The sequence below is a fragment of the Bombus pyrosoma genome, linkage group LG4 (assembly GCF_014825855.1).
Source record: "Bombus pyrosoma isolate SC7728 linkage group LG4, ASM1482585v1, whole genome shotgun sequence".
Taxonomy (NCBI): Eukaryota; Metazoa; Arthropoda; class Insecta; order Hymenoptera; family Apidae; genus Bombus; species Bombus pyrosoma.
The window spans coordinates 2,086,404-2,114,244 of NC_057773.1; the positions used below are offsets into that span (position 1 = coordinate 2,086,404).

At 45.9% G+C, this 27,841-nt stretch overlaps 3 protein-coding genes across 10 annotated transcripts in view; 1 reads left to right on the top strand and 2 right to left on the bottom strand.

The window, feature by feature from the left end:
* Window positions 1-2: 2 nt before the first annotated feature.
* LOC122566889 (serine/threonine-protein phosphatase 6 regulatory ankyrin repeat subunit A) lies at window positions 3-14,876 on the bottom strand. Of its 7 annotated transcripts, XM_043724801.1 has the most exons (15): window positions 13,490-14,876; window positions 13,302-13,403; window positions 12,223-12,324; window positions 12,028-12,144; window positions 11,234-11,434; window positions 10,756-11,139; window positions 10,340-10,660; window positions 9,046-10,273; window positions 8,642-8,817; window positions 8,128-8,556; window positions 6,829-7,852; window positions 936-1,063; window positions 709-857; window positions 463-595; window positions 3-401 (listed from the first exon to the last, which is right to left on the bottom strand). In XM_043724801.1, the coding sequence occupies exons 1-15, from the start codon at window positions 13,817-13,819 to the stop codon at window positions 189-191; spliced, it is 5,037 nt and encodes a 1,678-aa protein (XP_043580736.1). In that variant the 5' UTR covers window positions 13,820-14,876; the 3' UTR covers window positions 3-188. The 7 variants fall into 7 exon arrangements, with proteins under 7 accessions (XP_043580736.1, XP_043580739.1, XP_043580733.1 ...); XM_043724804.1 differs by lacking the exons at window positions 3-401; window positions 463-595; window positions 709-857; window positions 936-1,063 and adding exons at window positions 1,862-2,495; window positions 2,702-3,039; window positions 4,701-4,741; XM_043724802.1 differs by lacking the exons at window positions 3-401; window positions 463-595; window positions 709-857; window positions 936-1,063 and adding exons at window positions 2,803-2,969; window positions 4,347-4,614; window positions 6,188-6,304.
* Window positions 14,877-14,990: 114 nt separating this feature from the next.
* On the top strand, window positions 14,991-19,294 carry LOC122566897 (medium-chain acyl-CoA ligase ACSF2, mitochondrial). 2 transcript variants are annotated; one of them, XM_043724820.1, is made up of 9 exons: window positions 14,991-15,118; window positions 15,197-15,253; window positions 15,344-15,878; window positions 16,905-17,088; window positions 17,173-17,382; window positions 17,482-17,616; window positions 18,183-18,296; window positions 18,381-18,617; window positions 18,677-19,294. In XM_043724820.1, the coding sequence occupies exons 3-9, from the start codon at window positions 15,376-15,378 to the stop codon at window positions 19,004-19,006; spliced, it is 1,713 nt and encodes a 570-aa protein (XP_043580755.1). In that variant the 5' UTR covers window positions 14,991-15,118; window positions 15,197-15,253; window positions 15,344-15,375; the 3' UTR covers window positions 19,007-19,294. The 2 variants fall into 2 exon arrangements, with proteins under 2 accessions (XP_043580755.1, XP_043580754.1); XM_043724819.1 differs by having other exon boundaries at window positions 15,011-15,253.
* A 416-nt stretch (window positions 19,295-19,710) lies between these two features.
* The window catches only part of LOC122566914, a 74,170-nt gene continuing 66,039 nt past the window's right edge, over window positions 19,711-27,841 (bottom strand). The window contains exon 3 of the mRNA XM_043724856.1: window positions 19,711-20,088. Coding sequence (XP_043580791.1) covers window positions 19,839-20,088 — 250 coding nt within the window. The 3' untranslated portion in view covers window positions 19,711-19,838. The remainder of the gene's footprint in view (window positions 20,089-27,841) is intronic.

Here is a 27,841-nt window from a genome sequence, read left to right on the forward strand (position 1 = left end):
ACATTCATTTAAAACCTTTAGATAATTTTTACATTTTTTTACTAGTGATACAGAAATATTTTTCTTTATATTTAATAGTCAAGATAAAAGGGATATCAAATATGTAGAAGATACAAAGATCGTGTGTGAGAAAATGGCGAATCTACGGTGTATATGTGTAAGTATCAGGAAACTGCACATAAAATCATTCAACGATTTGTATTAGTCGTAGACGGCTCTTCTAGAAGAGGTTTTTCGATTTCGTTGCCAAATCGTATTCTATATTTTTGTCTTACGAAATCCCATTTGACGGCATTTTCAATTCTTACGGAATCTTTCAAAGATACTTGATTTTCCAATGGACTTGATTGAAGTAATGGAAAGTTAATGACGTCACGTTGCTGAGATAATACTCCATTGTCCTAAGCGAAAAGAGAAATTTGTTGCTATTTATTACTTATTTTCTATCGACCTTTGACTTACCTGAATGAATGTATGTCCCGTAAATAGGTGCATTACACCAGTTTTACGTTCGCGGCTTCGATTTTTACACGCTCTTCCAATATATGAAATCCAGGAAGTAACAAGATTCAACGGCGAAGGTGCAGTACGTGTTCTTAAAAAGGATAGATATTTCGATTTTCGTTACATTTACAGTAAAACATTTTGACGTATTAGTTGTAAATGTGCTTTTCGCTTTTATAGGTATATTTTTTGCGAGTTACTTACTTTTGCATTTTACGAATAAGTTTGCTCAATCCATATTTCCATTCGATGTCGCTTTGCGACTGAATACTTTGATATGTGTCGGACATCATCGCGATTAATAGATTGATTAGTACAATAACACTAACCAACATATATAGGGAGAAAGATATCTGTCAGAATACGAGGGCATTGATCGTCAATCCTTGAGATATGAATCGTGCACGAGTAGTTGTAAATATTAGTCTGACCTTAAAGAAATATATTGTCCAATTTGGTTGCATTTTTCGTTTTAATGATATCGTGAAGTCATCCGTATCCTTTTGGCCAAAAATAGCGAAGAAAAGATTTTCCGTAATATCGATGGGATTCACTTTCACTGAAAGAATGTAATCAAGCATCTAAAATTGTCAAAGGTATTCCTAGAGGAACGCAAAGATCATTCTTACATTGCGTCTTCAATTACGCGATTCATTTTGCGTGAATTTGCACTTAAATCGTTGCGCCCCAATTGCTAAATTTAATGACATTGATTGAAAGAAAGGGATGATATATACAGCATGAAATGCGAAACATGCGATGGAGATGAAAAGATAATATAGGTAGGATAAGAGCAGTTATCATATTGGAGAAGGAGCATAATTTAAATGATCTTTAATGAAATTGGAATATTTTAGACGATATATGAATGAATATTCGCTCATTAGATCGATTTCAAGACATTGTGATATTTCGTGCGAATGATCCTAATCGATGAAAACGGTGTGTTATGATCATATTATGATTTGATTGAGAATTAATCGAACGGCAGACGGTCGATGCACCAATTTCGCGATACGATCGAATTTTGCAAATACGCATTCGATTGTATTAGTCTGTAAGCATGGTGATATTCGGCTAATGAGCATGCACGCATGCACTCAGTAACATTTCATTAACGCAGTGGAATTAGTTTATCGATTTGTTAGTGTGACAATTAAAGAGCAAGGCAATACGAGTGACCATACATATAGATGGACTAACCATTAAAGATACGTTAAGTTCCTATGCATTGTTGCTATACAGCATCATTCCTTTGGTAGTCTTCTCTAAAACATGATCGAGGCGGTAATCGTTGCATCGATGCGAGGGAGGGTAAAAGGTCCGCGAATAATAGTAGAATCACAGAATGATCAAATTAATTTGGATGTTTATTTTAATGAGAAAGTACGCATGAGACGAAACTGTACACATCTATTAAACGAAACGATATAACGTCGTTTTACTATAGTAATCCAAAACCAGAAGGACAAGTTCAATTAGGTTCAACTTTAACCAATATAGCGATTGCAAATAATCGATCGATTCAAGGAATAGAAGTAAGTGCAGTTTGGCTTCCTGCCACGGGAACACCGGCCAACGAACTTTCCAGAACAGTCGGTAGGGATTCATGATCGGTAGATTCTTTCGATTCTTCAACATGTTTCTCAATATTTTCACCATAAAGATCACGATACTTGTGTCGGACCGCTTCCCAATCAACAACGTTATCGATTCTGACAACGTTACTGAATGATAATTGGCTACCAAGAGGACTCAGGTGAACAACCGATAAAGCAACGCTATCCTTGTGAGCCACCTGTGCCTTTTTCACTTTGGACAACCACTTGGCGCCCATTCTGGACCGCGCTGAAAGCGCATCGGTTCTTTGCAATCCCATCAAGCGGACAAGAGAAGGTCGTTGCTTTTTTGCAGCCCGCTTTTTGCAGAGTTTGTACAAATATGCCATCCAGGTGGTAAGGAGATTCAGTGGTGATGGCGCTGTGCTTGTCCTGCACATCGATAAACGTATCTAATCAATTAGAATTTCCGCAACCGTTCGAACGGACGTGTCTCGTTCAAATTGCGCGGGCATACAACGGCGTTTCTTATCGCATCGGAAATCGATACCGGTTCTATCTCGATTTCGATTGTCAAAGGGTACGCTACAGGAGAGCCCGGTATTTCTTATCAGTGAGCAACGATTATAAACCCTTACCTGTGCATATTTCTAACAAGCTTACTCAATCCGTATTTCCATTCGATGTCGGACTGAGCTTGTATCCGTTGGTAAGTGTCACTCATCATGGCAATTAGCAGATTAATCAGCACAACCACCGAAACCAGCATATAAATACCAAAGGTGAGCTTGAAGAGAACTTTGGTCCACTCGGGCTGCGTTTTTTCGACCTTGAATTGTTCGTGGGTCGTCTGACCGAAGATGGCGAAGAACAATAACTCAACGGCCAATACGGGACTCATCCTGACTGGAAATACGTGGGAACGATACGTCTCGTGAAAACTCTGTGTACCGCGATAGATTTTATGTTCTTCAATCTGTTTGTGAAGTATGTACATATGTACATGTTGCGTATATCTGTATGCGTGTAAGTATGTGCGTGTTTTTTTTTTTTTTTTGTTGACCTCGACGTTTTTAGGATAGTGTCACTATAGCTAAACGCTAAGTCGTAGTAGAACGCGTTATTCTAGGTTCTTAAACTAAGGGATGCGTTTGTAAGGATGAATTCAGATCGCTCTAGACGAGCAATCATCTACAAATCCTACCATAGGAAGGAACCAAAGGTAGTTCTAGTGCACTCCAGAAGTAGGATAGCCATGCTGGGTCAAATGTTTATAGACGCACGATATCATAATCGTACTTCTCTATTTCGTATTCGCGGGACTACTTACGTAAATTCCGAAACGATAGCATGTTGATTATATCTCGCGAATAGCCGGTCGACCTTCAAAAGGTGATATGAATCCAACTACGAGTTGTTACCTAGAATATTTTGATGTCGTAGCTATTTTCAATGCGGTATTAGCGCGACGAGAATTCGTATACGGCATTGCGTCCGGTAAAATCAAATTCGCAATCATCGAATCGAACTTGTGTATTTTTCCGAGGCGAAGAATCAGCTTCCTCTAGATAGGTGGCGTCATTGTTGTTGGTACCATGGAGGAGTTAGAAGCCGCCGGTGCGTTTTCATCCTCTTTCTCGTCATCCTCGTTTTTGGTATCCTTGTCTGCTTCTTTTTCAGGCTCGTTCCCGGACAGAGATAAATATTTCTTACGGATCGAATCCCAATCGACTACGCTTTCGAGTCTTGTAGCACTATTGAAAGACAATTGACTTCCAAGAGGACTCAAGTGCACCACGGACAAGGTTACACTGTCTTTTGGTCTAACTTGACCTTTCTTCACTTTGGCCAGCCACTTTGCGCCCATCTTCGATCTAGGTGAGAGACGAGCAGCTCGCTGAAGTCCCATCATGTGGACTAAAGAGGGACGTTTTCGTTTTGCAGCGTGTTGCTTGCACACTTTGATGAAATACACGATCCAAGTAGTGAGCAAGTTAAGAGGCGATGGGGCGGTGGTTGTTCTGCAACACGGAATCGTGTGTCCAGCCTATCCCGCAGATTCATTTCACGAGAAAGAACTACACGGTGACGGAACATGCGGCGCGGAGGCGGTTCAATGCGGGAAACTGACAGCGAAAACTAGCAGTGGAGTAGCAGACTTTTTTCGGGGAATACGGATTGCTTCCTTAGTACAAAAAACGGAAATAGGCGGGTATTTATGTTCCGAACGCGGGTCTGAGAGATCCAATTGTTCTTGTATACGAAACACGTTTGCCGGCTTACCTGTGCATATTTCGGATCAGTTTACTGAGTCCGTATTTCCACTCAATGTCCGATTGCGCCTGTATCCGCTGGTAGGTGTCGCTCATCATGGCGATCAGTAGATTAATTAATACAACTACTGAGACCAACATGTATACGCCAAAGGTCAACTTGAACAGGACCGAGGTCCACTGCGGTTGATTAGTCTCGACCTTCAGTTCACCGTGGGTCGTTTGGCCAAAGACGGCGAAGAACAGATACTCGAAGGCGAGTACAGGATTCATCTTTACTGGAATTCGAGGCACATACGTTTCTTGATTTGTCTTTTTTTGTGTTTTCTCTCGTGACTGCTGCTTCGTGCCTTTAGGCGGCTACTGGTGGACTCGCTATGTATGGATGCGGGTGTGGTATATCATACGTACATTAGAACGAACGAACGATCGAACGAACGATGAATGTACGAACATGCTCATGCTAATACAGATTGGCCATGCTTGCGAATAACGTTGAATGCATGCCGGACGTTCCGTGAGCTTCGATCGATCCACGCTATGTAATTATTCGGTGTCGTTTAACTTTCAAAGTGGTATACCTGTTATTATTATTTCTATTCCGTTCGCATTTTTGTTTTCTTTTGTGTTAAGACGCAAGAATTTGCGATAGCAAATTCGCGGGATGTATCGAGGATCTACAAAGGCAAGTGTATTTTATCGATCATCCGATTGCGCGGGTTTTCCGCATGTTCTCCTTTCTACGGGGTTCTCGGAATTCACGAGGTTCACAACTGATTCGTTTATTTTGGACGATGAGATGCAGCATGCAGACGGAGCGGCGAGCATTCTTTTTCTCTTTTGGTCTTGATCTTGCGGCGACGTAGCCGCACGAATGAACACGTACGTAGAAAGAGAACTATTTACCGTGCGCATGCAAGGAAAAGATCGGACGCTTCGTTGCTTCCCAAGATCGTGAGGAAGTACACGTAAAGCGGCCGCGACTTTAAACGAAGAGAGGGATTCGAAGGAGGAAAAGAGGACATTCAAGGAGGGATAGGGAAGTCTAAATCGGAGATTGAGTCGAGGCGGTTTCCGGTAGTTAGAGACAGTCACAGAAAAAAATGGAGAAGTGCGCGCGTCGGGTGGCACATCGGGATCGAACGTCTGGATGTGGACCAGCCCGACGCTTTTCGAGGTCGTAATTCGACTTGGCCGATTAGTGACACACAAAACACGCATTGCGCAAGACTCGAATAGCACGAAAAAGATAAAATTACTTTTGTATGTTTAGAGAAATGCGTACGATGCACAATAGAGGCTGTGGAGAAACGCGCGCTCGATTGGCGCCTCCGTGAAATAAGGAAGAAACCGGCGGTGGTCGCCAACCCACTCGGTGGGACGCTAAGATCTCGAGATCGGAACCGAGATCGAGCTGTAGACACCGAGTAGCTGCGATTCGGACTCGCGACCAGGCAATTAGGATTTGGGAAAAGCATCAACATCCTTTTGTCTTTCGTGTTGTACGTGAGTATGAACATGTTTTAGGAATTTATGGCATTGATCGTCATAGAGAAAAATAAAGGAAGTTGGACATAGTGCGGAGTTGTCCCGGATATTCGTCACAAGCCCGAATCACAGCACAGGTTACAGCGGAGTGAGAAACATTTCTCGCGATGTTGCAAATATTTATGTTAATTGGAATCAGGCAGCAGTCCCAGCAGGCAACACACATCGGGCAAACGCACAATGCAGACGGTACGACACCAAGAAGAATCGTGTCCTGCATTCCGTTGTGCACGTGTCATTGCCATTCAATTCACGTTCCGTTCTGGTTCTCGTTAACGTTCTCAATCGGCTTTTAAAACTTACTATTTCGGGAGCTATCGTCACAACACTCAGGTGGTTTTGTCTTGTAACGGAGGTGTCGACGAGGAGGCGCCGTCGATGGCGTCTCCATCATCCATTCCGTAACATTGGCCAACAAATCTATCATTGCAATTTATCCGATTATGCGTTTGTCTCGAGGCAACTAGGCTGTTCTATGGTATAGTCGGGACAACGATAGGTCTTAGTCTTCGTCTTCGAAATTATTAAATCATCGGAGGCCTGCGTCGAGGGAAGACCCGGTGGTGTTGAAACGATATTGATTTTACAGTAGTAGGTCGTACAGGTTCGAAACTTATCTAAGTATCGAGGCATCGCGATGGACAAGGAATGATTCGTCATTCACTGCCATTGATTAATTCGAACGATTTCGAATATCGAATACTACCTTTTCAGAGGAAGAGAAGCATCGAGTACGCGTGTTTTTATTCGTGTACCCGCGTATCGCATGTTCGCGGTCCCATCGACCGCGCCGCCTAGCTTTTTTTTCATAGAGTGGCTGCGATCGTATATCCGAGGAATAAGACAGGGGGTAAAAATTAGGAGGTAATTTCTCTCTCCCTTTCTCTCTCTCTCTCTGCTACATTCTAAAAAAGGTCACGGCTAATCATGTGCGTCGAACTTACCGTCGTAGAAGGCGCCCTTTTTCTTTTTGTCCTCGCGCATCTCTTGAGTCGATTGATTCTTGAAGGCTTGGTTCAGCGCAACGAAGTGCATCGAGAAACCAAACACAAAGATTGCTAACACAGCAAGAAATCTGGCGAGATCCTTCATCAGGTTTCCGATGATGATCGCCCATGGTCCAAAGAGATGATGAAACGAGAGGAAGTCGAGGATCTGCACACAAGCCAGCAAGAAGCTCAGAGCGAATAGTTGATTCCTGAGGTAGAGCAGGGTTGGCCAGTACTGTCGTTGAACGAGCACGAAGCCCATAAGATGGAACGCTACTCCACAGATGCCGAATAATAGCACCGCCAATTTGATCCAGCCTAGTCCGCTCTTGTCGCTAGGATTGGTCAGCTCGAAGAGCAAAAGTCCAGACAGCATCACGAGAAGACACCATTCGTACCAGTACGGTAATAGGCTCGGTCTTACCACCGGATATATAGGAATTATACCGACCAGTAAAAGGAAGACCATCAGATATATGTGAGACGTGAGGTACGACATGAATTTTATGATGGGAACGTTATTGTACTTGTGACCAAGCGGAAGAGCGAACACCACCCATACTGGCGGACAGATGAGGAATGCGACGAATAGAAGAATCGTCCTGAAGGCGTTCCAATTCAAGCTGCCTTGCCACAGTTCTTGAAGATATCGTTGTACCACCGTATGCGCAATCACCTCCTTCTGCTCGTTCTCGATCAGAACGTCCAAGAATTCCACGTTTCTGCGATCCATCGAGGTAAGAATTCTTCCAGCTGAGTCGGCGCCTGCGGCTAGAGCTAACAATTCCGTGGCCATCGCTTCGCATTGTTTGCCGGCGGCTATCAAGTCTTTAGCTCTCTCCTTCTCTTTCTCCGATAATTTCATGTAGATATTGGAAAGCTTTGCTGCCGTGTCTACTGGTGCTGGTGATACCAGCACGAATTCCTCGATCGGTTTATTGTTGTGGCTCTTACTGCAGACCATCATATTATAGACGAACTGAAAGATCAACGAGTTCGAATCGATCGAGTGCATCACGAACGAAATCAACCGTCAGGGGAGCAAAGTGAAAAGTTGGGCATCGCGTGCTTGCTATCTAACGTCGGCACTTGCCAAAATTTATTGGTTCGACCGAGCAATGATCATTGTTCGCGTTAAAAGTTTCGAAACTCCGTGCTGTGCCAATTGCGTTGTCGAAGCTCAAGTTTCAAGAGAAAAGAAATTACACGAAAAAGGAAAAGTCACGGAGAGAAGCAGTGACGATTACAGCTTACCCTCTTATCCTCCATCAGAGCGTATGTATCGTGCTCCTTCTCCATGAGATACTTGAGCACATCGTTGTGACCCTCTGAAGCGGCGAACCAAATCGGCGCGCTTCCGAGATTGGTTTCACTCTTCGGTGAGGCTCCGCTTTCGACCAGCAATTTAACAACATCAAGATAACCGGCGCGAGCGGCGCAATGCAACGGCGTCCAGCCATTTTTATCAGTCGCGTTTATTTCTGCTCCCTGACCGAGCAGAACTTCCACCATTTGGTAGTGACCGTGAGTCGCGGCGATGTGCAGACCAGTTTTACCGTATCGATCTGAGCTATGTAACAATTCTGCCGATCTGCTCAACAGAAGACCCACCACCGTGATGTGACCTCCGAAACAGGCCAAATGGAGGGGATTAAAGCCGTTTTCCGTGGTCGCTGCCTCCACCTTAGGCAATGATTTGGCATCAGTTCATCGCCGTTAAGAAGTCCATATACTGTTTTTTTTTTTTTTTTTTTTTTCGTTTGGATACCTGTACGCCAGCCGAGTTTAACAGCAGTCGTACGACGTTTTCGTTTCCGGAGTAAGCAGCCAAGTGTAAAGGTGTCATTCCGGATTCGCTTCCTAATTCTCCTACCAGAGAGCCACCAGTTGGGGGATCGGATTTCACCGTTCCAGGTACGTTGGTTAAGAGTTCCCGCACGGTATCTGAACGAAAAATACATTCTTTTACTGTCTTACAGGGTAAAGTCTAACGCGGGAAAGCCTCCAAGCGACATCTCCGCTTTGTAATAAGCGTGGTTACTGTCTCTGAAACTCGACAAGTCTAGTGTGACAATACATTGTTTATATTAATACCGCGATATCGTTGTTAAGAAACGAAGATTATGCTTGGGATGCTTCTCTCCTAAGATACAATCGATGGAATAAGCTTACCGGCTTGACCGAAGTACGCGGCAACATGAAGGGCTGTAACCCCAAGCTTCTTACTGGATATACGAAGAGATTGAGAAGATCTCATCACTTCCAATACCTGACCATGTCCGTGTTGCGCGGCCAAATGGACCGCGGTGAATCCCGCTCGATTCTCATCGGCACAAGAAGCACCTGCTCTGACTAACGCTTTAACAACCTCGGCATGTCCTCCTTCGGCCGCCAGCTGAAGAGGAGTCGCTTCGGTTAACTTGTTTCTTGCAGAGATGACACCTTGCCGATCGAATTTCATCAGCTCTTCGATCACGCGCACGCTGCCCTGCATCGCCGCTATATGGGCGCAAGTGTTCCCATCTTTGGTACATGCCATCACTAAGCTGGGATGTCTTTGAAGGAATAGCTGGGCCACCTCCGCATAGTTGTTCATCGCTGCAGCATGAATCGGTTTCTGACCTTGATCGTCGGTCGCATCTATACTTGCCCCGAGTTCGAGTAGAAGCTTGCACACTTCCAATTGGCCAGCACCAGCTGCCAAATGAAGGGGTGTCTGTTTTCTCAGCGTAAGAACGTCTATCGCAGCCCCGTGGTCCTGCACAAGGAACTTGACGAGGTGCGAGTAGCCGTTCATCGCTGCCAAGTGCAATGCTGTTCTACCGACTCTGGACTTGGAGTTTATGAATGCTTTGTTCGCCAACAACGCATCGCAGACTTGTAAGTAGCCGTGCTCGGCAGCCAGGTGAAGCGCGGACCTACCCTCCAGGTCAAATACGTCTACTCTCGCGTGATTCGCCAGTAATGTGGTTACTAGCTCCATGTGACCGCGATGAGCAGCGATTAGCAACGGAGTCCAACCGACAGCGCTTTGACGATTTAATGCTTTCTGTACTTCCGTGGCTGACATACCACTTATCATCTCTGTTAGAACTTCGTTGTTTCCAGCTAACGCGCAGTGATGGAACGCTGATTCTTGAGCCTGTTTTGTTTGGAGTGAAACGTCTGCTCCACCCTCCAGAAGAGCTCGAATAACTGCGCGGTCGTCACCAGGTATTTCAACTTCCGACGGTTCGATCTGAGCGGCGTAATGTAATGCACTTGCTCCTTCGTTTGTTAAACTGTTGACGTAGGCCGTCGCTGTTTCCGGACCCTTTCTTTCCTTCACAAACTCAATCAAGTGTCGCACGACGTCGGCTTTGCATCCTCTACACGCCAAGTGAAGTGGCGTTTCTCCGTTCTATCGAAATGCGTTCCATCGTAACATAGAGAAAGGAAGTGACAGATAGAAGAGGAAAAATCATACCTTCGACTTGTACATAGGATCCCCGCCATCCTCCAGGAGAAGCAATAATGTCGTCAAGTTGCCATGGCTCGCCGCTACGTGCACAGGTGTTTGACCGTCGTCGGTAGTCAAATTTGGCCCTGCACCAGATTTCAGTAGCATCAGCGCACATCTGTCACCGTCAGGCACTCTGGCTGCTATGTGAAGAGGCGTTTCCCGAAGCTTTCCTCCTCGAACGTGAACTTCGGCCCCGTAACCTAACAGAGTCTCTACTACCGCAGGTTTTGCATTTTCCACGGCTATATGCAGCGCCGTGTAATTGTCGTTCGTAGTTGCGTCCACCTATGCGACAAAAAATGTTCAAACAACTAATTTAAACGAGTTCCCTTTCAAGATTAATCGAACAAAACTATATTTATGACTTTCCATTCTAATACCTTTTCACCTCGTTGTAGGAGAGTGCTTATGATGCCAACATGACCGTACTTGGCTGCCGTGTGAATTGACCTGGCGCCACGTTTATTTGGCATGTGCAAGTAGACGCCCTTCTTGAAGAGCATCGTCGCGCATTCCGAGTGACCGTTCAATGACGCTATATGCATCAGTGTTGATCCGTCCTTCGTCCTCTCAAATATGCTGGCTTTGAATTTGTCGGCCAGCAACTCAATAATAGAAGCATGCCCGTTTTCTGCTGCTAGATGCATCGGAGTACGATCCTGATGATCAGTGATAGAGGCTGACGCTCTGACACCGTAAAAGTACTTGACGAGGGTTTCGTCACCCTCAGCGCTCGCTATATGCAATGCAGTTTGTCCATCGCCCTGGAAGAATATTCGCATTCAATGATATCCCAGGACGTTTTTTTAAAGGTATGCAACATTTCCGCAATTCCAAGATCATAGGATTTTCTCATACGTTTTGCATATCCACAGTCGCCCCGTAGTCCACCAATATTCGCACCATATCGATGTCCCGTCTCCTAGCCGCCAGATGAAGGGCTGAGTCACCTGTAGTGGTAGTGGCACGGAGCTGATCCGGTGCCTGTTGAGCCAACAATTCCCTGCACATCGATTGATTTCCAGCTTCCACCGCCAAGAGCAAAGGTATCTTTCCTTTCTGCAATACATTATGGTGATGCAAGGACAGTGTTTTCGAAACAATTCCTTATAGACTGCGGTCCATTTCCGCTTTAGTATCGGGAGACATTAGACGGCTGGTCAGATCGATTTTCGCGAGGAAAGAAAAACGAATCCGCTGTACGATTTCCATAAATAGTCACATTCGTATGTAAACGTAAATATCGACGTTGGGGGGCAGTTTCTCTTAGAATCGCATAATCTCGCTCGTTTACGAGACAAAGAACGAAGGAACATTAAGAGGCTGGTAAGTGTGCGTGCGAGAGAGAAGGGGAAATAGATGGAAATGTGCCGAAGGGTGGTAGAAGAAGAAAAAGTAGAAGAAACGAGCTAGAGGAGAATTATGACAGCTGTTCGGTACCAGGCCGCGATAGTCCTGGGCCATCATTCGCGTCACGCGAGAAACGTGAACGAGAATTGGGAACGATGCGCGATAGAAATCGCGCAAAAACTGTTAATTCGATCAAGGAACGCCTGACACAAAGCTGCCACGTTTGATGTTTACAAGAGCGTAAAGCACTTAAGCGGTAAAAGAATCGAGTTCTAGTGATTTCTTTGACGCATACTACTTACCCCATCAACTTTCAACCTAATGTCCCGGCCGGCGGCGGCTAATAACGCTCGTAAAATTGAAGTCGCAGTACCTGTTTGTCTGGACGCGACCAAATGTACAGCTGTTTGTTGCCTCGGCTATACTCAAATAATAAAAGAGATATCACATACTTTGAACAGTTAATAAGCTGAAAAAGAGAAAAGAAAAGTTCATACTCCTCCAGTGGCATAAGGATCGACGCCCCGCTTTGACAGTAATAATTTGACGACATCCTCTCTCGAGTACATAGCCGCGATGTGAAGAGCATTGTAATTGTCCTACGAAAGACGAAGACGAATTTTGTTAACGCAATTTTTAGCTTATGTATGATCAATGTGAAGATTTCATCCTCCTGCCATAGTTACTTTCGCTCGATTGAACCGAATAGCTTCAACTAGCTATGGTAGATGGAAATAAATCGTAAGACCCAGCGAGATTCGCCGGGTCAAGTGGCTAGTATGGAAACCGGGTTATAAATCGCATTTTGCCGCTCCCAGAATAAAACGAATGGCTTATCGTCGATCGATTTGAAAATGACGTCGAACCGACGCGTTGGGTGGGGCTAGAAAACCCGATCCCTGCGATTAGCTATTACTTAAAGTTAATGAAGGGGCGCGCCTAAGTTTTTTCGCAAAATTCTTGGAGATTCTCGGAGCTTGCGTAATCGCGGAAATGCCCACGGAAAGGGTCACGATTGCCTAGTAGGTTTTTAATCCGCTAGGAGCTTTAGGATTGGTCAATCATGGACGTAGTCGCATAAGCATGACTACCGCGAAGAAACGCGCCGATAAAATCTGGAAGTGCCTAATCAGCTCCTAGAATCGAGCTAGTTTTTCGCCCTACTCACTCGTCGGCCTACTTGCTTGCTTACTTTCTAACCTCGGTAAACCCCTTGGCCTTGGCCCTCCTTCACGCGATCTTACCCTCCTTCACTCGACTTAACAGGGATTACAAGGAGATCGTTAACTATACACGTTCCATGGTCTCCACTGGCTATGATCATGCAGTCACTCAAATATTACGTGTCGCAGCCACGCAACGCGACCGGGAACTTGTTCAAAAACCAGTATCGCCACAATTAAGACGATTAGATTTTAACGTGAAAACGCTTATCACCGCCCGGTGAAATGTGGAGCGGTCTCAAAAGCAACTAAAAAATTCTGCGAATTTACCAGTTGTATTTTACTCGTTAAACCACGAAAGGGAGAGCTACCAATTAGTTCTTGAAATACTTTGAATTTCTTGGAATACTTGCGCTGTTTCTGGCGCCTACGTCCGCTCCCAATTCAATCATTCGGTCGAGCAATCCCGTGCGATTGTCTTTTACTGCGTACATCAATGGTGTCATGCCCGTTGCCTGAAAATTAAAAATATATATCGAGCAGTGATTGAGATAAAGGCAGCGAGCTATTTTGTTAACGAGAATTTGCTTTTTTGACTAACCGCGTCCATGATACTAGCGAGAGGAAGGAGGGGACCATCCTCTCCGATGCTCTGCACCGCCTTCTCCAAAGATTTGAGCAGCTGGTCCACCGGTGCCCATTCTCCACGCGCGGCAAGCCCGAGGAGCTTTTGTGCGGCTTCCCTGCTGGTTGCTCCTGCCGATCCAGGTTTGCTTCCAGGTTGTGTCCCATCCGCGCTTGTTCCTCCACCGGTGCTTCCCGTCGAGGCTGATCCTCCGGTCTCATCTTTGCTTACTGGGCTTTCCTCTTTGCTGGAGGGATTCTTTTTTTCGTCCTTCCCACCTGATGTCTTTTTACTGTTACTGCTCATGGTACTCCGTACGATCTCTCATCGTAGTCAACCGACATGTTTCACGCTTGAAGGACGACTTCGTTTGCCACTCAAAAATCTATATCTCCACTTTTTTTAGCTTTGTTGTATTTAACTCTTAACGTTCATAAACCATTATACTGATAAATTGTTACGTTGTTTCCGATATTTTCTAAGAGTCGATGGTGAAATAAAAAAAGAACCGATGGTAGAGTTGGATGTTGGACGAGCGATTTAGTTGGTCGGACGCGTGCTAACGCTGCGTTTATCCTGGCGATTCTGAAGACGTTACGTGGCTCGCGAAGGGTAGCCTTCCCTCGACCCTCTCGCTGCTCGGGCAGGATCGACCAATCACTGTCACGGTAGTGCGGGAATCCACAGGGTAACGGTACACACCAGCAAAGAACAACTCGATTCAACCGGGTTGCACGGACGCGTATAACGTTGCCTAACTGGCTCACCCGCTAGCTATCGTAGCCCTCGCCCCGTTGGATGCTTAGAAAATGCGGTAAACCGGTGGTGAACTCGGTGGTGGTAGCAGCGGCGGCAGTGGTGGTTCGGTAGAGCCGAGAAACCTACCACGAGAGTGGGGAGCAGAAGGTGGAACGGTGGTGCCATGGTCGACGTCGACACGCGACTTCCGGCGCGGAGCCAGCAGGCACGCCATCCGTCTATGTGGAGGCCTTCGGTCTTAGACTTTAACCGTTGCTATTCTCCTTACTGCAACCGATTTACTTTTCTTACATACCTTTCATTTTTTCACTTGAACATATATTTTTTCTTTTACGTTCATATCTCAACATTCCAACGGAGGAGCTTGATCGACGTTTCAAATAAACCATGTGTGTCCTTGTCGTATCTTTCATCATGTTCCTTACAAACATAAATTAAATTTAATATGACTTACAAAACGTATTATAGACCTTTAAATGAAGATACAGATATATGTATAGATGTATACCGCCTTATTGTAGAGTGAGGTAACTGCACTTGGTAATTCAATCGGTACTCGTTTATACATATGTAGTATCTAACACAGTTATGTAATTGAATCATGCAAGATAACTTCGTTGCCTTATAGAAAAAAAGGTGATTAGTAGAGTATCATAAGTCAAGTGCACATACGCGTTAAGATTAATTGTTAATTGGACTTTGGTATTTTGAATAGTTAACAGCGTGTATGCAGTTGAGGATAAAGCGATAAACGTATAGAGATAAACATTATCTATATGTAGTTAAAATGTTTCAACGTAGTTCGTCTTCAAGGAAGGCTCTCAGTGTTATCTCAGCAGCCGTAAAGTGCGTATGGATTTGAGAAGCTATAAATTGAAGAAATGTTTCGTTTTTGTATTACAAGGAATTCGTTTTTCTTCGCAGTTACTAATTACCACGCATATTACAAAAATGTTGCCAATGTGAAACATTCATTGCTTGGTGAGTAACAAGATATTTATCAAAAATATATATAATTGACACGAAAGAAAAACAAGTCATCTAAGCGTATTTATCAAACGTTTTATGTAGTAAATCCTCGAAGTTCTTGGAAATTATGCAACATGTCGAGTCAACGGTTATTTCACGAAAACCAAGATAAGCCAGCACATATGCTACAGCATGGCAGTGTACCATTGATCGACGAACCCATAGGAAAATTAATCGGGACGGCTGCAGAAAGGTGGCCTGATCGAGAGTGTGTGGTGTCTCTACATCAGAATATACGATTGACGTTTTCCGATGTCATTCAGCGTGCCGATCGTTTGGCTGTTGGTTTAATGAAATTGGGTATGAAGCGCGGCGATCGTCTCGGATTATGGGGTCCCAACGACGTCGAATGGTTAATTACCTACATGAGCGCCAGCAGAGCGGGTTTCATTATCGTTGCTATCAATCCTAACTATCAAATGGATGAGCTCACCCACTGTATAAAAAAGGTCGGCGTAAAGACTGTGATATCACCTGACAGTTTTAAAACACAGGATTATCCACGCATGCTACTTCAAGCCCAGCAAATGTGTCCCACTTTGGAACACATAATTATCTATTCGAAGGATCACGTGACGTAAGGAAATGTTCGGTCAACGCCTAACATTGTTGTTTACACTTCCTAAGTTCTAATCATGAGATGAATGTGCTTCTGAGGTGACGCGTGTGACTCTATCTCTCGCGAATGATATATTCGAGTTTCCTTTGAATTTCGTCTAATTTAAGCGAGGGAATGAACAATGTGCAATAACTCTTGGTATCCGGCAACGACGGGTCGATAAAGGGACAAGTTGGACGCGACGAAGTATACGTAAATCCTTTGTTCTTAGGAAACGCGATCGGATCGAGTCGTTAGCGGCGGCCGACAAGTATCCCTCTGAGGTAAATTCGTCGCGGTTGGTCATTCCTGGTGATAAGTAGGCGCGGACGAGGTCGAACAGGGGTGCAATTTTAACGTATTCTCGCACTCGCTCTCGTGCGATCTGTTAATTCATGAATATCGCGTGTAGTAAAACGCGGCAACAATCGACGTACAGTCCATATTCGATTTAGTTGTTGGAATAATCGCTAGGTCAGACTATGTATACGGTCGCGATCGTATAAACAATTCGTATGTGCCACGCGACACGGTTGTCCCTTTTGTTTTCATTTCGTTGATTCGAATCGGATCTCATGGGCGAGATATTCGATCAAACGTCTAACGAACCGCAAACCGATAATCATTCGGCCGAACGAGCGGAAACGAATTAACCCAAACGCTTGGTAATTTCCTAAATGCGCGACCTCGAGTCCCTCCTCCCGTGATTTCAAGCCACAATCAGGCCAGTACCGATTGACAATCCGATTGATAGTTTTGCGTCGCCCTTGCACGGTCGATCTATTTTCAATTGTGTCTCGTAACTTTCAAAGTTTTGTCTGATCATCGAGTGGATTTGATTAATAATCTCTTTTCGTGAAAAGGAATCACTGACGAGCAATTAGGTTAATGGTCAGTCGCTGCTTTGTAGTCTATTACGCACACTTCGATTCCGTTTCTAACATGCATTACCACTTTGTCGCGATCGATCGATGGATCGGCTAACGCGTTTCTAAATTGTTGCAGTGGAACTCGCCGCTTTATCGATGTAGAGGAGCTCGCAACCAGAATGGAGACGCGGTGGATCGCGGCAGAGCAGGGCCAAATATCTTGTCACGATGGTAGTAATATACAATTTACTTCAGGAACCACTGGCAGACCAAAAGCCACGTTGATTTCACATAGGTCTGTGATGAACAACTCGAAACAGGTATAATATTATTGCCAACAATTATCTCAATGATGTTTGATCGAATCTTTATCGCAGTACCTTTATTGGACTTCAATCGTTTAGGCTGCCGTAAGGACAGAGTTAACCGTCGATCACAAGGTTTGCCTAAACGTTCCATTCTTTCATGTGTTTGGCATTATTAAAGGGTTGATGTGCATGCTTCACGCGGGTATCACGCTCGTGTTACCAGCTCGTTCATTTAATCCTGTGAAATCATTGGAGGCGATAGTACGTGAGAAGTGCAATGTCGTTTACGGAACTCCAACAATGTGGGTGAGGAAACGATTCGAAAGTTTCACATGATAAATGAATAAAATTTTCGTTTGTTCGTTGTAAATAAGCATTAGTGTTGTATATTGCTATTTACGACAGATCAATCTATTGGACGTTCAACAACGATTTCAACCGCCACCAATAACTTTAGCCTGTGGCGTCACCGGTGGTGCTCCTGCGTCGCCGGAGCTTTTCAAAAAAATAAGAAAATGCTTCAATTTTGACAACATGAAGGTAGGGATCAGATATGATGAGAAAAATGTAGAGTCACGAGTGTAGAATCATGTTATCATAACATTAACATTTTGATCGTTTCTTTTTTAACCGCGAGCGCGCGATGTATGTCAAAGTAATCGTGTTTGCGACCGTACAGTTGAACAGTTCACTATGTCCGTCGTAAAAATCGAGCATGTACGTATAACGTACATGATCTTAATTGTAAAATTAAATCGTCAGTTGGATTTCCTTCGATAGATACAATTTTCAAAATTCATACGGACGTTGGTAGGATATAGGAATCGACGAAGGTCGTCGACACGACGACAGGGTTGTACTTAATTCGGCCCGACATAACGCGTCGCGTTTTCCGCGTTATCTATGCACATATCTTGCACGGGCAACTCCTCGGTTCGTATGCATAAATACGATTCTGCGAGGAGAAATATCGTTTCTTGGCCTCGATCAATAACGTTCTCTTTCGTGAAATCGGGCTCTGAGGTTCTTTGTACGTCGTGAATCGCTGATATTCACCATATTCTCTCTTTTAAACTTACGAATTACTGATTCGCCATGTTTGACAGACGATATACGGGCTGACGGAGACAACGGCGGTCATCTTTCAGACGCTGCCCAACGAAAATAACGAATTGACAGAGAATACAGTAGGCCATTTAGCCGACCACGTTGAAGCTATGGTAACCAAAAAATCGTACGAAATTCGGTATTTGTTATTTACAAAGTAAATCTTTTTTCAATTAAATTTTTTCTCTATTGAAAAGATCGTCGATGAGAATGGGAACACTGTGCCATTCGGTACTCCCGGAGAACTTTGGATTCGAGGTTACTGCACCATGATGAAATATTGGAACGACAAAGAGGCAACCGAGAAGACTCTTACTAAAGATGGATGGTTGATGACTGGTGATCGATTCGTCTTAAGATCGGATGGTTATGGACAGATAGTCGGGAGACTGAAAGACATGATAATTCGGGGAGGAGAGAACATTTTCCCAAAAGTATGTGTACATATCAGTCATTATGCTTAATTTTGTTTATTTGCCAAATCGTGTTCTAGGAGGTCGAGGATGTATTGATGACACACCCCCTGGTGGCTGAGGCACAAGTTATAGGCGCCTACGATGAAGTATACGGGGAGGAGGTATGCGCCTGCGTGCGTCTTCAAGAGGGCGCCAGTCTTAGAAAAGAAGAATTGAGAGAATATTGTAAGGGTCGTATGGCGAATTTTAAGATACCACGTTACATAGAATTCGTAATGGAATATTCGAAAACAGCTAGTGGGAAGATACAGAAATATAAACTGAAACAACAAATGGAAAGCAAAGGTGTAATTCCCACTAATTCGGACGAGAATATTACCGTCTCTATTGGTAAAAGTGAAAAATAATTTATTAATTCCGTTTAATTTAAGTAATGTTTAATTTAATAATTTTGTTCGTTGTTTAATTTAATAATTTTTAATACAATTTCTGTTTAATGATATTATTATCTTTTAAGAAGATGAAAAAGTAAACGCGGTATAATTCGGTGAGATAGGTTCGTCGTGGTAGAGGACGCCACACGTTCGTTTGCCAAGTTATTGCCTACGAACTCGGTAATGTAGAAAACTATTCCAAGTGCGGTCATATAATATTTACCATCAATCCAGCGAAATACATATGTTAGTACATCAGTATACGTATTTTGTTCGAGTGAAGTTCGTATTACATTTGTACATTCTTTTCTATGCGATAAATTTTATAGAAGCAATTTTAGGAAAGATGCGTGAAAAAAAATACAAATGCGCATTGATCTTAGAAAATTAGCAACTTTATTTCGAAAGGTTAGCTTGCGGACCAGATAATCATCGAGCGGTAACATGATATCCAGGATCTCTTATTCGGATTCACATTTTCAACGACAGCACGTGTCAGAGCTGTTTTTACGCTTACGCAAAGCCTGGTGCTTGCCAACTGTCTCCGCGAAAAACGGGGATCGGTGATCGATGACATCGGCACTATACCAGGAAGCGAAGGATAATGACGCGTGGCGTCGAAAAAAGGAAGGAAGCCTTGGAACGTGGAGATACGAAGCAGAGAACCGGTAAAGAGGAGCGAAGTCGAGCAAGAAGAGGAATGAGAAAAAGAAGGAGATAAGGGTGGAGAAGAAAGAAGCCATCGAAGTCCATGGATTCGAGAAGGGCACGTGTTTCAGGTGGCGTCTAATTGAGGATGGATGCCTCAGGCAACGAGTCTCACTTCTCCAAGACTGGAAGACTTGGAAGAGGCGTGCATTACTGCGGCAGATGGTGGTCGTGATTGCAGCTGCTCCGCAACGAACACCTGCCGTTTTCTCCGTCTATCGAGATGGACGAAATCACTGTCCAGCCTCCTCCTACCGTCCTTTTTCTCCAACTTCGAGCTTGTCTTTCTCCAGTTTCCTCCGTTTTCTTCTTCTTCTATTGCTATCAGGCAAGAGAGTACATTTTGTCTGAAAAGAAACAGATGAAAATAGATATTAGATATCGATCGTTGTTTACTGGAACCTCTCGCGGCAATACAAATGTTTCCTCTTTCTCAGTGTAAAGTGTTTTATCTAGCTGGAGAGAAAGTGATTTTTGTCATGTAGAATTATTAAAGAAAAACGTTTTTTAAATATCATTGTCGTAAACGAGGCAGCAAAAACAGGTCGCAGATGGGTTGTAGTTGGATCGTCTAAGGAGTAGGAATTAATTCTGGCGAGTGGCCAGAATGTACGGGCACAGGACACGAAACACGGTTGGCCAAAGGATAGAGGCGAAAGGATGATAGTGGCATCGAAGTAAATTCAGCCGAGACAGATTCACGCGGAAAATTGCGCGCGAAAATTGGTGCACCGTGTACCGGCTCGACAGACGGAATAGACGAGCGTGACCACGATTTCTCCTGTCAGGGAAAGGAGCTAACGAGCTGTCAAGTGTCACCCGAATCGAGTCCGTTCCGAGTCACCGATAAACGTCGATGCAGCGTCGTCATGGTGGTTCCTCTCCTTTGGCAGATGGTCCGTCTTTCCTCTATCGCCCGAGCTGTACTTCGTGAGACAGGTCGAAATTTCTTTCGAGCTGGGAATATAATCGATTCGTCTTTCGTCGTGGCTTGATTTCCGCCAGAGGTTGACGACGCATAGTGAACAATAAAATATCGGTGACGGGATAAGAAAATAAGGGGAATAGGGTGGAGAAACAAAGATCGAGAGATAAGGATAAAGGACAGGTGGTGCGATCGGATGGAGAGGAATAAGAATGGAAGAAATTCCAGAGTAGTAGGCGGAGAATGGCGGTAAATTAAATACGGCAGCACCCCGGAGGGGGTTCGTTTAATCGCTTAATCGAGACTTCAGAAATGCTCGCAGTGAACGGAGGCTCGCGCGCTTTTCGTTTCGTCTCGATGAAAGCTCTCGAAAGGGTCGGCAATTACTTAAAAACGAAGTTGTGCACCATCATCGCCGCCGTTTTCTTTCTCGCTCATCGGGCTGCGTCTTCCACGTTCCCGCCTCCTTTTATCTCGTCCACTTCTACGGTTGCTTTTACGCGGTTTTTCGCCAAGCTATATCCACGCGAAAGCCGCCTGGAAAAAGGTGGTCGCGACGCAACTGCCAACCGGATGGACCGTCCTCTATTCGGATAACGACAGCAATATCCAAATAGTAAAACGAATGGTAGCCGACTCGAGGGCACGGCAAACACTCGAATAGTGGCTGGATCGATGAAAGGTACGTGAATCGCGGCAACCGGCGTAATAAAAGAGTCCGACCGCGTAAACGTAATCCACCTCCTTCCCCTCGAGCCCCCACCGGCTACTAACCAGTCTCGTTCGCTTCCCTGAATTCTTTGCGTTTCGAAAGCCACGCGAACACGAACGGTGTAGTTGTTCAAAATTTCAAACTCCACTGTGAATGACGTGGCGAAATACCGCTACGGACCGAAAATCGGTGGGTTTTTTTCACGTGTGACGTAACTGGCAACTTGGCATGGCACCTCGTAAGATGACACGTCACATAAGTGGAAGGAAGCGCGGTTGCTCAGTGAACGAGTTAAGAGAATTAGTTGCGACGCTCGCGGTCGTCGTTGTTCATCCTTTCAGGTCGTTCTCGACTTCCGCCTGGAGAACGAGAGAATGGACCGGAGTGTCAGCAAGAACGGAGAAAGCTATGAGTAATAAGGAGGTCCCCGGCGAGACGGAAGAATATTTCGTCTCAGTCGCGACACGTAGACCATGGTAGACGCGTATACACGTAGCGTTTGCTGGAATCGAGGTTACGCGGCTTTGAGCGAGTCGCCGATCGATATTCTTATTCCGACGACGATCTCGATGTTTGAACGTTACTCGACCGCGTCTACCCGTTTCGGCTGGTCCTCGGAAGATGATCGTGCAAGTCGAAGAAGAACGAAGGAGGAGGCGCGATGAGGCGGATTGCGCGTCCAGAAAATAGGCAACAATGATTCCTTAGCCGACGTAAGAGCACGTTTTTGCGAAACGATCGTTGAGAAGGGGACGAAGAGATGATAGTGGAAAAGAGAGTGAGCGAAACATAGGCGACCAGATGGAATCGCTGCCGCGCAGCGAATCTCGGTTCCGCGTCTTTTTACCTAGCAAAAAGTCCTGGAAGAAGCTTAATGGAGCGTCTCTCGAGCAGCGGGACGATCCATAGACGAGAAGAGCTCACGAGTTTTTCTCGCCTTCCGAATCGCAAGGCTATACGTTGCTACGGAAATCTCGCGAGAAGGGTCCAAGATTATCGCATTCCCATAGAACGAACGAGAATTCCCTCGGCGGAGAGAAAGAAACGCACCGGAAACGGAGACAAAAGGAAAACGCTCGGCTTGTTTCAACATGAACGAGGGAAACGTTGTCCTTGAGGAATTCGTCAGATGGGAGAGACACAAGTGGTGACGAATCCTTACTTCCGCTCCTTCACCTACGTCCAGAAACAGGTTTACGAAACGCGATGAAACCACGCGCTTAAGCACTTTCATCGCAACGAAAAATATCGATGAAAATATATCGATCAAACGGAATCAAAAGCATCTTTCGAAGAGAGAGAGAGAGAGAGAGAGCGAGAGAGAGAGAGTAAGCGACATTCGAAAAGCATGAATACGATATCATCGTGGGCTTTTCTCCACGTTGATTCCAACGAAATCGAAATAATCCGACGATAGAACAACGATAACGATAAAACCGGGTTTTCACAGTGAACGAGAGGGAACGTCAATGAAGGGGGAGGAGGAGTATTCGAGACCGAAAACCATGGCGTTTTCCGTCCACGTAATCGATTTACGAGGAGTCATTCGTCCCCGGCGTTTTTCTCTGGCGAGGCAAACGTCGTCGAGGCACGAAAGCGAGGTGGAAGCGTGCCGCTCGAGTTTGGACCGAGGGACTGTGTCCCCCTACCTCAATCTCGCTCACCCTACTGCCACTCTTTCCATCTCCATTTCCCTTTGTCGCTGCGTTTTCTCCTGGTCGCTCCTCACCCTCCATCTCGCTTTCTCTCTCTTATTTCTGTCATCCACCCTATGAACGGTCGCCAGAGAATTCTCTTGTATCGATCGACCAAAGATGGGGAGGCCCGCGTCCCACGATTTAAGTCTATTTAATGGCGATACATTGTTTAGCATCGCGCGAGCGCGCCCGCCTTATATAATTCCACCGAATCGCCCCCGTTGCCTACTGTTTGCCCTTCCTATGTAAAATCACTTCGCCTTTGCATCTCGTTTTCCGACAACCTTAAAACTTAGGTCAGCCACCTCTGCAATCACGAAACAGTAGCGTGCGCTCGCGCGCGCTCGTTTGGACACGCGTATTTTTTTCAACGCGGACTATCTCGCTACGTATTTGCAGAGACGTTGGCAGGAATTAATAAAGCCTTTGGTAGAGCCATACGGATTTTTTCTATCAATTTCTCGGCTACGTTCCATATTTGAGCGTATTGTGCTCCGCGAACAATAACTCATCTCGATATTGCTGGTCTGGCTCTCGTATCCGGCAAGGCCGGTCTCTCTATCTAACCTTCCTTTCTCTCCGTCTCGTTCCCGTGCCCGCTTCCAATTCGCTGTCTTCGTTCGCTTTTTCGCTTCTGTCTCCGTTCCCGCCTCTGCATCGATAAAGTCACCAGCAGTCGCGATTTTACGACTCGAAACGGAACTTTGCCTATTAAAGCGTGGCTCGTTAGCTTCGCGACGCGACGCTAGCGATCGAACACGCTCGCAGACGCGACTCGCTCGATTCGTTTCAACCTCGACGCTCCTGCCAATTCGCGTCGCGATCCACTTCTATGGTCGTCTATATACCAAAAATTCATCGAATGCTATTTTTATGAAGTTACGAGGAGTTTGACTACTCGTCATCGACTATGTCCTATACGTAATCCTGCCACACTGCCAATTACGAAGATCGCGATGTCGAGAATTTTTGAGATGCGAGAGTTGGCTGCGGTCACGATCAGTCACGACTGACAATCGACGATTACGAAGCAGCAGCGAGGACAAACGAGTTCCGATTCGACGCGGTCAAATTCACAGAGATTCGATACAGGTGCAAGCGTAATCGCCGCTGGGAGGCACGTACGCAGCGACAGGTCGGCTTTAAAGGAGCCACGGATTCGTTGGTGCGTTTACGTTTGCGTGGCACGTGGGTGTACTCGAGGAAAACTCTCGGCGGAACAGTAAGCTGGAACGAGAAGCCAGGTAATGAAGGATAGAAGGGCCGGCTGGCCTGTGTTTGAGAAGCACTAGTCCGGTCTCCCGAGAGTGGTCGGTCTTCTCCTGGATATCTGACGGGAGGTACGACTCGAGAAACATGGACGGGGTACGGCTGGTCACTTCCCAAGGGAACTCGTTTCAGCTTCGTCTCTCCTATACATCGGCTTGTGTGTCCGCGTAAAAGCTTGCGTTCGCGAGAGTGAGAAACCAGGTTATATGCAGATACATACTCGTTCTTCTCGGCCTTTCTTCGACGATAGTCCGCCGCCGCTCTCTCTCTGTCTCTCTCTCTCTCTCTGTCTCTCTTCGTTCCCACTTAGCCAACCCCTTCGCATCCCCGTCACCCTCGTTTCTTTCCTCGCCTCTGAAACGCTCAACGATACCCTGAGGTACGAAATGGCAATCGCTCAGAGCTCTCGTTCTCTGTCTCTACCACTGTTCCGACACTCCGCCGTACTTCGCTTCTTCGTCCCTTTGTTCGTCAACGTCCTCCGCGTCTCGCAAATCAACGCAGCTTCTTACTTTCGTGCTTACTACCTTCGGCACAGACGGAGAGGGGTAGACGGCTCTTTCGCATTACATATTTGCATCAGCTATGCGCGTGTTCCCGTTTTCTTCGATGAAAGTTGGTTGAACATAGAGCGCGGAATGTTTCTCCTCGCCTAATCCGACGTTATTCCCGATCGAGCGAAAGAATCTTCATGGTGGTGGATTCTACGTTCGAATTACGAGGCGCGGCAAAGGCGGATGTTAAGGGAAGATCAGAAGAGTCTCGTCGTATTTTTCCTCGGCTAAATCCTCCTCTGTTGGCCGTTCACCGTTCGCGAGAACTGGATTACCAGGGATCCGGTGAAACGCGCGTCCATGCGATGGGTTGGCTGGCCGGACGGTCGTTCTGCTTTAGCCGTTCTCCGGATCCACCTCTTTTCCTACCATTTTTTCCCCGCGAGGCTCATCGATCGATCGATGCGTTTCCAATGTGGTTTCCGGAAAATCGGACTTGCTACGTCGTCATTTTACCGAATGTTGCATAGTCGGTATCAGTAGTAGCCTGTGACCTGCCTCATTCTCTATCTCTCCCACGCGCTCGTGCGTTCATCCTCGCTCTGACAAGGTAGATTTAATTAATGAACGTGCGGGAAACAGGAGGAGAGAAAGGAACAGGGAAATAGGAGGGGAGAAGGGAAAAGACGGGGACAGAAAGCCGGGAAAACGCGGTGACTTCCCACAGAGTAAACGAACGAAATTCGACGTCCGACAGAGGCACGTTTCTTCCGACGCGTTACGCTTCCACGGCGTTACCACACGAGAAAGATGTTTCCCTGTGGAGTGGTAGCGCTCTCTGGGGCGTCTCTTGTTCCTCGTTTTTCGTGGCCCAGTTGCGGCCAGGGAAAAACAAAAGATTCCGATTCCCGATTTGCGCGTGGTAAAATATAGTCGACGGTTCACGCCCATGCAACCGATAGCCCGCTCTTTCTCCCCGATTAAATACCTAAATACCGTCAGCCGCCGCTGCGCCGATACGTGGGCACGACGCGTTAAACGATTAATCGCACTGATTGGATTCCAATTAGCCTGCTAACGACACCGCGCGGCCAAAGCGGATTTTCCGTGCTCGTTTCGCGTCCCCTCGCAGCAGCTCGCGCGAAAGCTTTTTTTCTGATCTCCTTTTTTTTCCTCAACCCATACACACACTCCTTTCTTTCGCTTTGTCCTTTTTTCCCTAGCCATGATCGCTCTCCCCAGGCCAGGCGTGATTCCGTTACGACATTGAAGGTACGAGCAGTGTGAAAGCGCGTTTTCCTTTAGTACCACCGTGAAACGATTTTATTGGTCGCGTCGCGAACTATTCCTTCTTTGGAGACGAAATAAGGTAGAAGGTGTACGACGGTGCAAAGGAATCAACAACCAAATATTTCCCGCGCTCGATTCCCGCCCTCGCTTCGTCTCGATTCAACGGTTCCGATGAAAATTCGCCCTTGCTCCCGCGTTGAATTAGTAAAGAGTCAACCGTGTGTTAACGGCACCGAAGAAACCTCGACTCTCGGCCACTCCACCGAAAAGATTCCATGTAGGTTCCTTTCCTTGCCTCCGTCGCCCTCTGATTCGACCCATTTTACAATCTATCTGCCTGCTTTCTTTTCGTCTCGCGTGCACGCGGCCAGTGTAAGCACACCGTTCGAATAACCGACAAACAGCCGAGTCGTCGAAAGCTTCCCTAACCGAAGAAACGTATTGCAGCCGTATTTGCATTCAATTTCTTCGGGAGGGCTCTCCCCTTCCCCTCGTGTTTCGTCCTTTCAACCTCGTTTCTCCCCTTTTCTCGCTCCCTTATCGCTTTCTTCTTCTCGCCCGCATATCCACCCTCGTCTTTCCCATTGCTTATTCGCTCTCCTTCTCGCTCGCCCTTTTCTTCGTTGTGAAATAGGGTCTCGAGGATGAAAGGAATGCACTTGCCAAACATTAGCATGCCCGTATGTCGTAGTCGATACAGAGCCGCACGAAAGCCTCTCCTTGCGAAAGGGCTGACACATCGTTGCTCGCTACTTTTCTCGAGTCGCCGCTTTCGTAATCGTTCTCCTTCCATTTCTTCGTCATATCGTCGATGCGCGGACTTTTAAACAGCGATTCTTCGAAGCTTAACGTTTGGTCTATTCGAGACGCCTTTGTGTCTCTGGATCTGGTTCTCTCCGCCAGTTTTCTCGTAGTCCGGGAAGGGCGGTAGCTAGGATCAGGCGAAAACCTCCTGGACGAAGCCTGGCCACTGTCTGAAGTTTTGGAATAGTTGACGGGAAAGCACGGAACGGGCGAAGTTTTCTGAGAAACTTGAGCTCGAAGGGGCAAATTATGTGGCTTCGAGCTCTCACTTCTGTTCGCTGGCACTTTTCTTACGCGACTTCCTCTTCCGTTCTTTCGAGTTGTTCGTCACGCTGTCAGGACTCCGCAAGACGAGAGGACCACCGTCGAACGTTTCCTCGAAAAATGTCTTTCGCTTCGTAACTCGAGGACGATCGACGAACAACCTTTCTCTCTCTTTTTAAGGCTTTTACTGCCTTTTCCGTCCGGCGCGGCACTGGCGTGGAGCTGCAATTCCATTTAGATCACGATCCGGACAGATTCGAGTTCTTAGAGAGACAATTTGGTCACGATCATTGCGTTCGGTTCGTTCTCTTGATTAGAGTTCAATGAGCCTCCATTTGGGTCACGGCACTGTTGTGTTGAATTTGTGTTATCGGCCGCGCAGGATTATGATGAACCGAAAACAAAACGCATCCTGGCACATCCGTGCACACCTGAATACCCATTCACGCGGGTACGTTGTATTTCGTTCCGAATTTCTCACGTCTGTCACGTACCATCGTCGCTATATTAGGTTAGTTCATTCAGGATTATTCACCTTACATACAAGTTTTATGTGACTTATTATTTTTGTAAAGGGAGTGCCTCGAACAAACTCATTATTTACATCGGCAGTTCAGAACGCGTTCTCTCGTCAAATAATTTTAT